The sequence below is a fragment of the Oncorhynchus nerka genome, linkage group LG3 (genome assembly GCF_034236695.1).
Source record: "Oncorhynchus nerka isolate Pitt River linkage group LG3, Oner_Uvic_2.0, whole genome shotgun sequence".
Classification (NCBI taxonomy): Eukaryota; Metazoa; Chordata; class Actinopteri; order Salmoniformes; family Salmonidae; genus Oncorhynchus; species Oncorhynchus nerka.
In genome coordinates, this window is record NC_088398.1 from 17,883,368 (window position 1) to 17,895,421 (window position 12,054).

The 12,054-nt window shown below is 43.1% G+C and overlaps 1 protein-coding gene across 2 annotated transcripts in view; it reads left to right on the plus strand.

The window, feature by feature from the left end:
• Positions 1-5,482, plus strand: part of LOC115103122 (atrial natriuretic peptide receptor 1-like) — a 64,848-nt gene extending 59,366 nt beyond the window's left edge. For both annotated transcript variants that reach the window (XM_029623782.2, XM_065009042.1), the window contains 7 exons: positions 1,476-1,644; positions 3,342-3,488; positions 3,580-3,703; positions 3,835-3,903; positions 4,029-4,203; positions 4,299-4,397; positions 4,533-5,482. In XM_029623782.2, coding sequence (XP_029479642.1) covers positions 1,476-1,644; positions 3,342-3,488; positions 3,580-3,703; positions 3,835-3,903; positions 4,029-4,203; positions 4,299-4,397; positions 4,533-4,690 — 941 coding nt within the window. In that variant the 3' untranslated portion in view covers positions 4,691-5,482. The remainder of the gene's footprint in view (positions 1-1,475; positions 1,645-3,341; positions 3,489-3,579; positions 3,704-3,834; positions 3,904-4,028; positions 4,204-4,298; positions 4,398-4,532) is intronic.
• Positions 5,483-12,054: the final 6,572 nt, after the last annotated feature.

Sequence of the window (12,054 nt, forward strand, 5' to 3'; positions counted from 1 at the left end):
TAGGAGGAACCCAGGGCCAACCGCACCAGCATATGGTCTCACAAGGGGTCTGAGGATCTCATCTCGGTACCTAATGGCAGTCAGGCTACCTCTGGCGAGCACATGGAGGGCTGTGCGGCCCCCCAAAGAAATGCCACCCCACACCATGACTGACCCACCGCCAAACCGGTCATGCTGGAGGATGTTGCAGGCAGCAGAACGTTCTCCACGGCGTCTCCAGACTGTCACGTCTGTCACATGTGCTCAGTGTGAACCTGCTTTCATCTGTGAAGAGCACAGGGTGCCAGTGGCGAATTTGCCAATCTTGGTGTTCTCTGGCAAATGCCAAACGTCCTGCACGGTGTTAGGCTGTAAGCACAACCCCCACCTGTGGACGTTGGGCCCTAATACCACCCTCATGGAGTCTGTTTCTGACCGTTTGAGCAGACACATGCACATTTGTGGCCTGCTGGAGGTCATTTTGCAGGGCTCTGGCAGTGCTCCTCCTGCTCCTCCTTGCACAAAGGTGGAGGTAGTGGTCCTGCTGCTGGGTTGTTGCCCTCCTACATACACAGCAAACCTTCTTGCCACAGCTCGCATTGATGTGCCATCCTGGATGAGCTGCACTACCTGAGCCACTTGTGTGGGTTGTAGACCCCGTCTGTGGAAGCACCGCCAGCATTCAAAAGTGACCAAAACATCAGCCAGGAAGCATAGGAACTGAGAAGTGGTCTGTGGTCCCCACCTGCAGAACCACTCCTTTATTGGGGATGTCTTGCTAATTGCCTATAATTTCCACCTGTTGTCTATTCCATTTGCACAACAGTATGTGACATTTATTGTCAATCAGTGTTGCTTCCTAAGTGGACAGTTTGATTTCACAGAAGTGTGATTGACTTGGAGTTACATTGTGTTGTTTAAGTGTTCCCTTTATTTTTTTGAGCAGTGTATTTCACCATCTATAGGAATGCTGTCTACACTGACTATAGAAAACATTAAGAATACCTTCCTAATATTGAGTGGCACGCCCCCCACACACACACACTTTTGCCCACAGAACAGCCTCAATTTGTCGGGGCATGGACTCTACAAGGTGTCGAAAGCAATCCACATGTTGACTCCAATTCTTCCCACAGTTGTGTCAAGTTGGCTGGATGTCTTTTGGGTGGTGTACCATTCTTGATACACATGGGAAACTGTTGAGCGTGAAAAACCCAGTAGTGTTGCAAACCTTGACACAAACCGAGGCTCCTGGCACCTACTACCATACCCCGTTCAAAGGCACTAAAATATTTTGTCTTTCCCATTCACCCTCTGAATAGCACACATACACAATCCATGTCTCAATTGTTTCAAGGCTTAAAAATCCTTCTTTAACCTGTCTCCCTATACTGATTGAATTTGATTCAACAAGTGACGTTAATAAGGGATTCACCTGGTCAGTCTATGACATGTAAAGAGCGTAATGTTTTGTACACTCTCCCTTCTTCCTCTAGAAATCATGGATCGGGTGGCTCTGGGTGAGTGGCCGTGCCTGCGGCCTGCTGTCAACCCTCAGATCCACAGCCAGGAGCTGGGACAACTCATGCAGCGCTGCTGGGCAGAGGAGCCCACCGAGAGGCCAGAGTTCAACCACATCAAACTGCTGCTACGCAAACAGAACAGGTGGGTGTAGGGTGTGGAAGTGGGGAGAGTTTGTGTTCCATGATGTCATTAATGTCTGTGCGTCTCCACTCCAAAAAAGGAGTATGACTCCAGTGCCTGTCAAAAGTTTGGACCCACCTACTCATTCAAGTTTTTTTTTATTTTTTATTTTTTTACTATTTTCTACATTGTAGAATCATGTAGTAACCAAAAAAAGTGTTAAACAAATCAAAATATCCTTTATATTCTTAAAAATAGCCACCCTTTGCCTTGTTGACAGCTTTGTACACTTTTGGCATTCTCTCAACCAGCTTCATGAAGAATGCTTTTCCAACAGTCTTGAAGGAGTTCCCACATATGCTGAGCACTTGTTGGCTGCTTTTCCTTCAATTTGTGGTCCAGCTCATCCAAACCATCCCAATTGTGTTGTGATCGGGTGATTGTGGAGGCCAGGTCATCTGATGCAGCACTCCATCACTCTCATTCTTGGTCAAATAGCCCTTACACAGCCTGGAGGAGTCATTGTACTGTTGAAAAACAAATGATAGTCCCACTAAGCGCAAACCAGATGGGATGGCGTATTGCTGCAGAATGCTGTGGTAGCCATGCTGGTTAAGTGTGCCTTGAATTCGAAATAAATCACTTACACTGTCACCAGCAAAGCACCCCCACATCATCACACCTTCTCCTCCATGCTTCACGGTGGGAGCCACACATGCAGAGATCATCCGTTCACTTGTTCTGCTTCTCACAAAGACACGGCGGTAAATTTGGAATCATCAGACCAAAGGACAGATTTCAACCAGTCTAATGTTCATTGTTTGTGTTTCTTATTATTATTTGTGCCTTTTAGTAATGGTTTCTTTGCAGCAATTTGACCATGAAGGCCTGATTCACGCAGTCTCCTCAGAACAGTTGATGTTGAGATGTGTCTGTTATTTGAACTGTGTGAAGCATTTATTTGGGCTGCAATTTCTGAGGCTGGTAACTCTAATGAACTTATCCTCTGCAACAGAGGTAACTCTGGGTCTTCCTTTCCTGTGGCGGTCCTCATGAGAGCCTGTTTCATCAGAGCGCTTGATGGTTTTTGCGACTGCACTTCAAGAAACTTTCAAAGTTCTTGAAATTTTCCGGATTGACTGACCTTCGGGTCTTAAGTAATGATGGACTGTTGTTTCTCTTTGCTTATTTGAGCTGTTCTTGCCATAATATGGACTTGGTGTTTTACCAAATAGGGCTATCTTCTGTATACCACCCCTACCTTGTCACAACACAACTGATGGCTCAAACACATTAAGAAGGAAAGAAATTCCACAAATTAAATTTTAACAATGGAAAACCTGTTGACTGAAATGCATTCCAGGTGACTACCTCATGAAGCTGGTTGAGAGAATGCCAAGAGTGTGCAAAGCTGTCATCAAGGCAAAGGGTGGCTACTTTGAAGAATCTCAAATATAAAATATGTTGATTTTTGATTTGTTTAACACTTTTTTGGTTACTACATGATTCCATATGTGTTATTTCATAGTTTTGATGTCTTCACTATTATTCTACGTATTCTATGTAGAAAATAGTCAAATAAAGAAAAGCCCTTGAAGGTGTGTCCAAACTTTTTACTGGTACTGTATATATGTGTGTGTGTGTGTGTGTGTGTGTGTGTGTGTGTGTGTGTGTGTGTGTGTGTGTGTGTGTGTGTGTGTGTGTGTGCGTGTGTGTAGGGAGTGCAGCACTAACATCCTGGATAACCTGCTGTCCCGTATGGAGCAGTATGCTAACAACCTGGAGGAGCTGGTGGAGGAGAGAACCCAGGCCTACCACGAAGAGAAACGCAAGGCTGAGGCCCTGCTCTACCAGATACTACCACAGTGAGTCTCTGCTACACAAACACACACACACACTGAGTCAATACTATACACACACACACACAGTGCCTAATGTTACTGTCTGTACCTGCAGTTCAGTGGCGGAGCAGCTAAAGAGAGGGGAGACGGTGCAGGCCGAGGCCTTTGATTCAGTCACCATCTACTTCAGTGACATTGTGGGCTTCACAGCCATATCAGCTGAGAGCACACCTATGCAGGTAAGAAAGTACAATCACATTGTGACACGACTCACACAGGTGTGACAAGTTACAAAGATAGACTTTACAAGGGAGGCCATAGGAAAACCCAACAATTCCCATTCTGCTCTAAAAAATGTTTGCCTCTTTAGGTTGTGACCCTGCTCAATGACCTCTACACCTGTTTTGATGCCATCATTGACAACTTTGATGTTTACAAGGTAACATTATATTTCTCATCAATGTGCAGATGAAGGAAAGGAAAAGAAGAGATGAAGCCTCTATTGAAATCCTCCATTAGGACACACTGACATCCCTGCCCCTGCCTTTTCTGTGGCGCCCCCAGGTGGAGACCATCGGCGATGCCTACATGGTGGTGTCTGGCCTGCCGGTGAGGAACGGGAAGCTACACGGCCGAGAGATCGCCCGCATGGCCCTGGCTCTGCTCAACGCTGTACGCACCTTCAAAATCCGCCACCGCCCTGACCAGCAGCTCAAACTACGCATTGGCATCCACAGCGGTGAGCGGCACGTGATGTTCACATACTAACAGACACAGTGATGATATACCAATTTCAGTTGTGTGATTGACCAATTCACTGCACTCTATATTCAGGCCCTGTGTGTGCAGGAGTGGTGGGGCTGAAGATGCCACGGTACTGTCTGTTTGGAGACACAGTCAACACCTCTTCACGACTGGAGTCCAATGGTGAAGGTAAGCCACAGTAGTCATACAACATGTGGGTTTTAAATCTGGGACTCAAGTTCCATAGTTCTGCTGGTTTTCATATCTCTATAATAGTTCATTGACTAATTAAGGATTGCTCCCCTCACCTTCTCTCCCGCACAGCGCTGAAGATCCATGTGTCTGCGGCCACACGTGACGTCCTGCAGGAGTTCAACTGCTTCCAGCTGGAGCTGAGAGGAGATGTGGCGATGAAGGGGAAAGGGAAAATGACCACCTACTGGCTACTGGGAGAGAGCAAGAGCAACGAGTCAACGAGCTAAGGGGACAAGCCAAGGAGGGAGGAAGGTCATGAAGGAGGAAATGGTGGAGGAAAATGTGAGCAAATAATGGGAACCACTGATTGATGTTCTGGAGCAAGTAAACAAATGAAGAGGCCTGGTGGATGAATGAGGTGGGGATTGGGGAGATAGATGTGGAAGAAGGAGGAGGTGGAGAACTTTCTTCACTTCAGCCCTCCTGCACTTGAACATCTAGATTCTAAGAACATATAGAAAGCTACATGCTCTGAGAGTGTGTGTGTGATGTTCTGTGTATATTTTTTTCCAGTTATATTTTGATGTTGAAGGTTTTGGATGCAACACTGATGGTATTTTAGATCGGTAAAAAAAAAAATGGTTCACAAACAAACCTTTACAGGAGATTGTGGATATTGCTACCTGGTGGTCACATTATGTAACTGTTTTTTGAATTCATGTCTTTTATGAGTACATAGTATCCCACTGGGCACAGAAGTCAGTTCAACGTCTAGTTTTGATTTAAATTTGGTTGAGTTGTCAACTAATTCAACGTGAAATTAACATTGGATTCAGAAAAAAGACTAAATGCCCGTACGTTGATGACTTTTTTGAAAATCCAATCAGTTTCCCACGTTGATCCAACATCATCACATACATTTTGGGGGTTGAAATGACATGGAAATGACGTTCAAACTTTGGGTCTGGGATTTATCATTTGATTAATTTCCACGGTAGTGTTTGTGACATGTATCCTCAGACCCCAACCACAATCACTGAGCCTACTCTGGAGTTAAAATGACTTGCTTTATATATGTGGGTGGGTGGGTGGGTGGGTGTGTCTAATGTCTCATCAGTGTATATGATTTGTCTGTTTACAGTCATATCAGTCTTATTATTATGTACAATACAGATGTTGTTTATTTCTCAATAGATTATTTTTCTATTGCCTAAAGGGCAATTCACAGAAATGCACTTAAGATAGATACATCCTCTTACTCTGGTAAAATAAAGTCAAGCGTATTACTTCTTCAACACCGTATACAGTTTCATTATTCTCACTGAAGTGTACGATTGCCTCTCAATCTGTCTAATCAGATTCAGTGTAATGCACTATTGTTGTTAGTAAAAATATGCAGCTGAGCTTACATCATACCCATTGAAAGTGGCATGATTTTGAACATTACACGTAACAGACAAAATAATGGAAACACTTGAGTAAATGGGGGATACAAAGTATATTGAAAGCACATGCTTCCACACAGGTGTGGTTCGTGAGTTAATTAAGCAATTAACATCCCATCATGCTTAGGGTCATATACAAAATGCTGGGCAGACTATTATTTTGGCTACGCTCACGCATAGGATGACAATGCCCCCATCCACAGGGCATGAGTGGTCACTGAATGGTTTGATAAGAATGAAAACGGTGTAAACCATATGTCATGGCTGTCTGTCACCAGAGCTTGATCCAATTGAATACTTAGGGGATATTCTGGTGCGTTTTCCACCACAAAACATCAAATGATGGAATTTCTCATGGAAGAATGTAGCATCCCTACAAAAGAGTTCCAGACACTTGTAGAATTTATGCCAAGGTAAATTGAAGCTGTTCTGGCTCAACGCCCTATTAAGAGACTTTATGTTGGTGTTTCTTTTATTTTGGCAGTTACCTGTATTCAACAGTAATTGGAGAACGGTAACCATTTCTGCTGGAAAGACAGGCTCTTGACAGAGGATAGCTTTATGAAAATTGTGGATTGACCGCTGGACACACACTGGCTCCTGATTTCCTGAATGGATTTGTCTGAACTGTTACTCTGAAAACACCCCTGGAATAAAATGAAGAGGTCACCAGGGAACTCTTAAAAAGGGTTCACACTGAGAACCTCTATAACTTTGCAATAACAAACCATGTCGAAAGGACAAAATGAATTCTGGGGTAGATGAGTTTAAAGGAATTCTGGGTTAGATGTGTATAAAGTTCCATATTTTGGTTTGGTGTTCACAGTAACCTTTGAGTTTGAGAGTCATGGAGAATGGTATTGTTTTTTTGCGTCTCAAGCCAACAGTGTTCATCTGTTGAGAAGTGTTGAACAGATCAATACTGTCTGTAAGACCTCATATATCAGCCTGTTGACATGTATTTCACCTTGTGTTTTTTGGTTTGAATCAGTAAATATGGTATAAGTGTATTAGTGGCTGTTTTATTTCTGTGTGTCCCTATCAGTGGTGGGGTGTATGTAAGTGTATTCACTATTCAGAGCATGTGTGTGAGAGGAGGGTAAAAAAAAAAGTGGCCACCTTTATAAGTCTTTAACAGGTACTTTTTCTCCACCAAACCTTTTAATCACTTACCGAATCTCATTTAAACTATATCTGATCCCCACTTTTACTATTATCAAATATCTTTAGATTACTTCATTAAACCCTCCTATAATCCAGGGCAGCCTAGACAAAATGAGCAATACTGTAGTTTAGGGTTCTTTCTCCCTGTCCCTGTCCTTCTTTTCTCTTTCTCAGTCAATCATCTCTGACTAATCTCTCTCTCTCTCTCTCAAGGATCAAATGTAACCCTTTCCCTTAGATCAGAGCCCACGGGTGGGTATAAGAATAAGCCTTAAACTGTAACCTGTCATCCATCATAAGGTAATTGTAGCCGTTATTTAATGTGTCTTGAAGCCTGTGAAGTATGTGTTTGGTCTTGGTAACATCAAGTGCTTGAGTGAAGAAGACAATATACATAACTGTTTCTATTGTAGCTTTGAAATGTGGTACTAAACTTTATTTTACTCTATTTAATTTATCTTGCTTGTTGGTTGATTAATTTCAACTGTCATTTATTGGGGTAAAACTGAAATAGACAAGGTACATTTTTATTTTTAATACATTTTTATTTGTAATACATTCATTTCTGGCACATCAAGGGCAACTTACTCATCCAGTGCACAACTTTGTACATTGCCCGAACTGAAGCCAGACGGTTCTTGAATAGTCGCTTTATTTGTCCATTCCCCGGGGAACACAGTGGCAGAGGTCCGGAATGATCCGTGTCCAGACAGAGATGCTCAGAATGTCGATAGTTTTCTGACTGACGTGAGGCGCAACGGTGAGTTGACGCAGCGTTGTACGAAAAGGAGTGCGCAATCCTCGCGCCAGGGATGTTTAAAAAAAAATCTGATAGAGGGCGTTGGGTATGATTTTTAGTTGACGTGGGCGTGCTGGCCCATTGTGTCCCGTTGATCATGCAAGACTGTGTCAAGTCATCTTTAAAAAACAATGACTGTCTTCTTCGGACGCAGGGGCTTTCACCCAGAGTCAGGAAGCCATATGGCGTAGTGATTTTGGGTAAATGCGGAAGAGACATTGCCGCCCGTGTCGTTGGATCCACCAAATGTTATCTTGCCATGTATTGATGCTCCTGGAGAGGACCGACGTGACTCAGTGCTCGACAGAAGACAGATGTGGAGCGCGGCAACAGTGGAATTGTATTGCGACGTGGGTAGAGCAGCGCACATCCTTCCCGGTCCCTTGGAGTTTGCAGACATCGTGCCTGTCCCAGGGGCGGAATGGTAAACTTTGGGATGCGGTCAGGTGTCCTCACCATGTCTTCAAAATATATATTTTTTGTCTTTGCAGCCGTCTGGGTCGGTTGGAGTCGCAGTTGCGTTGACATTTTCGATTTTCCGGAATGGGATCCGATTACTTTTACGCAAATCAACTTTTACGCACATCCACTTTTACGCACATCCAGAAGGCGTTAACGAAGCCGGTAGACCTCACTGTTAGCCTACTGTAGCTTATTGTTTTACACTTGATAATCTTTTGCTATTGATTTAGTGTAAAACTTTAGGACCATATTCGACTGCAGACTAGATATGTAATGAAGGAGTGTCCAATTTCTCGGAGATATGCTTCTGACGTGACAGATAAAGCAGTGCCCATATATTTAAATTACAGGTATACCACATGCATCATTGGTTCTCAGGAACTATCACCTACTTACTGACGTCAATAAGCTGTCTTTTTCAGTCAGTCAACAACTGAACTCCTCTCACGGGGTTGGCTAACAGATGCCCTTGCCATACTGAGGTTAACTTTATAAGCACCTCTGTGCATTCAAATCATCAATGACACCGTCATAAACAATTATTATACTATGGCTAAAAGCAGTGGCGGTCAGTGCCGTTTAAGATGAGGGAGGACAAAAACATTTCAATGAGCATGGCCTTATTTCTATTACAGCATATTGGATGACTCTCATTCATATTTCATTCACCCAGTTCAATATAAGAAAGATATGTTTAGGCTACTACATGATACTCAAATTTTCCCTATACCCATCATGAGGTTGCTACAACCTAACCTATGAATGAAGTTTACAACGTAGGTGCACACAGGTTGAGAGACAAATTTGAGATGACAGACAGTGACATTCAATACCGCCTTGCACACTCTTGCCTGATATAGGGTGTAATCATTAGTCCAACAGCTGCAAACAATGTTTGTTTATCCCCGCTTTGTTCCATTTGCTTCCGCTTAAACTTTTTTTTTCAACAGAATCGGCGGAAGGAATACACCACTGATCACACATAAACACAATTCACTCTCATAACAGACACATTCCTTCTCTTCCCTTCGCTTGTGGACTTCAATGCACAACACATCAGCTGTATGTGCCCGGGTTTCCAAGACAAACCGCTACACAAAGCCTACATCGTTGTCACCATATTAGCTAAAGTAACATCATAGTCAGCATAGCTAATAGAATTAACGCGTTAGTAAACCCACTACAATCATGCAGTAACGTTAGTGTACAGTCAATAAGAAGTTACATTGGCGGCCCCGGTGGCAATAAACTTGTAATCCCTACACTTGGAAGAGTTCCAGTCTTGAGTTGGAAAGTCATTGTCAGATAGCTAACAAAGCATCCCTCTGTTTGAGCAGGGTGTTTCAGTAGGCTAAACTAGCTAGCTGCATTTGCTAGCTAAGTCAGTGAAACTGAAACTGAAAAAAAATGACTTTCTCTATTTCTCTCTTGCTTCTCCGTCATTTTGGAAGAAATAAAATGTTTAACTGTTCAACTATTGTATTTCTCACTCTTTGAGTCAACTACTCACCACATTTTATACACTGCAGTGCAAGCTGGAGTTTATGCTTTGGGGACTATATTAATTCTCGGACCCTTTGATTGGGTGGACAACATATCAGTTCATGCTGCAAGAGCTCTGATAGGCTGGAGGATGTCCTCTGGAAGTTGTCATAATTACTGTGTAAGTCTATAGAAGGGGGTGAGAACCATGAGTTTCCTAGGTTTTGTATTGATATCAATGTACCCAGAGGAGGATGGAAGCTAGCTATCCTCCAGCTACTCCATGGTGCTACCCTCAGAGTGCTGAGGCTACTGTAGACCTTATATGCAAAATAGTGTGTTTTAATCAGTTATTTGGTGACGTGATTATATTTAGTACAGTCTTATCTAAAAAGTATTACTTTTGAAATGTTTCACAATTGACATTTTTATGAAATTCACTGAGGAGGATGGTCAACCCCTTCCTCCTCTGATGAGCCTCCACTGGCTAAAAGATTACCAAAACATTCAACCATTAATTGTGTTGATTTAATGGTTTATAGAGCACAAACAAAACATAACTGGGTTAGGCAGGGTAGCCTAGTGGTTAGAGTGTTGGACTAGTAGCCAGAAGGTTGCAAGTTCAAACCCCCGAGCTGACAAGGTACAAATCTGTTGTTCTGCCCCTGAACAGGCAGTTAACCCACTGTTCCTAGGCTGTCATTGGAAATAAGAAGTTGTTCTTAACTGACTTGCCTAGTTAAATAAATAAAAAAAATATATTTTGTAGCCTCGGAAATCCCAGACCTAGCTAGGGCACCAGCACTGTGCTGGAACATTGTAAGATTGTGGGAGGTAATCCATCTGTCTAGAGACTCTAGTGAGACTAGCTACAGTATTTAGTGACTGGGGAGAAATACTTTTTTCTCCTAATATATAGTAGGAGAAATTAAAATATGTGGCTGCAAGTACCCATGTATATAGTATTAAGAAATTAAATATATACTTTTTTTTAAAGCTTTCAGTCAAGTCAAGTGTTGAAGATTTTATCTGCAGTATAGCTCTAGGATGGTTGCATGACTCAATTACATGTCCAAAGGGTAGCTTTCTCTGGCTGTTGTTGCTAAGAATATTGAACCAAAACACACTGACTGATGACTGTTATGTCACATTTTATTTTACCAACTTTATATTGTTGCAATCTTTATGTTAAGAACTATTCTTGCGTGCATATGTGTGATCGGCTATGTGGCTGGGTGCAAATCCATATGAGTAAATATCAATGACTCTCAACTTCTTCTGGCTGGGAGGGATATTGAAGAAGCGTATGAATGAGTTGAGTTCTACTTGTTCCATCTGGCTGGCTGTTCTCTTCTGTCCCCTTCTAGATGCCTCTAAGGTACAGCTGCTTTCTCCTTTCATCTGGCTGGCTGCTCTCTTCTGTCCCCTTCTAGATGCCTCTAAGGTACAGCTGCTTTCTCCTTTCATCTGGCTGGCTGCTCTCTTCTGTCCCCTTCTAGATGCCTCTAAGGTACCGCTGCTTTCTCCTTTCATCTGGCTGGCTGTTCTCTTTTGCCCCTTGGTGCTTGTCGCCTTATCTGATGTACGGGCAGAGCCCCCTTCACTCTGGCTGGCTGTTCTCTTTTGCCCCTTGGTGCTTGTCGCCTTATCTGATGTATGGGCAGAGCCCCCTTCACTCTGGCTGGCTGTTGTCTTCAGTCCGCTGCTGCCATGGACGGGTTTTGTCCCCTGTCGCAGCTTGATAAGCTTGAGGATCCATTTAGGCCTCTGCAGTTGGCTCCATTTCTTTTCCAGCTCCTTTCTTTTAATTTCTTTCTTTTTGATATCTTCCAATAATTTAATTTCTTGTTTGTTTATGTTATTCAGCTGCTTCTCTGTCAGGGGGAAGCCAATCATCCTCAGGATCATCCGGATTTCATTGCGGTTGCTGGAGTCAACAAGCATGATGGACTCATATAGGACTTTAGCCTTTTGGGACTTTGGGGGGTGGTACAGGTCAGCAGTAGCCCTGTGAGCGGCTTTTCCCTTAGATGGAGGTGTTGCTTTGCTGTTACCCCTGGATACCAGAGACTTGACCTCTAGGCCTCTGTCACTTTGGAGCCTGGGGTTACCTGACTTGTATGCTATGGATATCTTTAAATTGGAGAACAAGAGAATATTTGGAGTTTACAAACAAGTTGAATTTACACTAAATACATTAATATCTTGATTTAGAAGGCTGAGGGTGAACTTTGACCAGTACTGACCAGTCCCAGTACCAGTATTTTAAAGCACTTTTTTTTAACAGGCAAAACCTGTC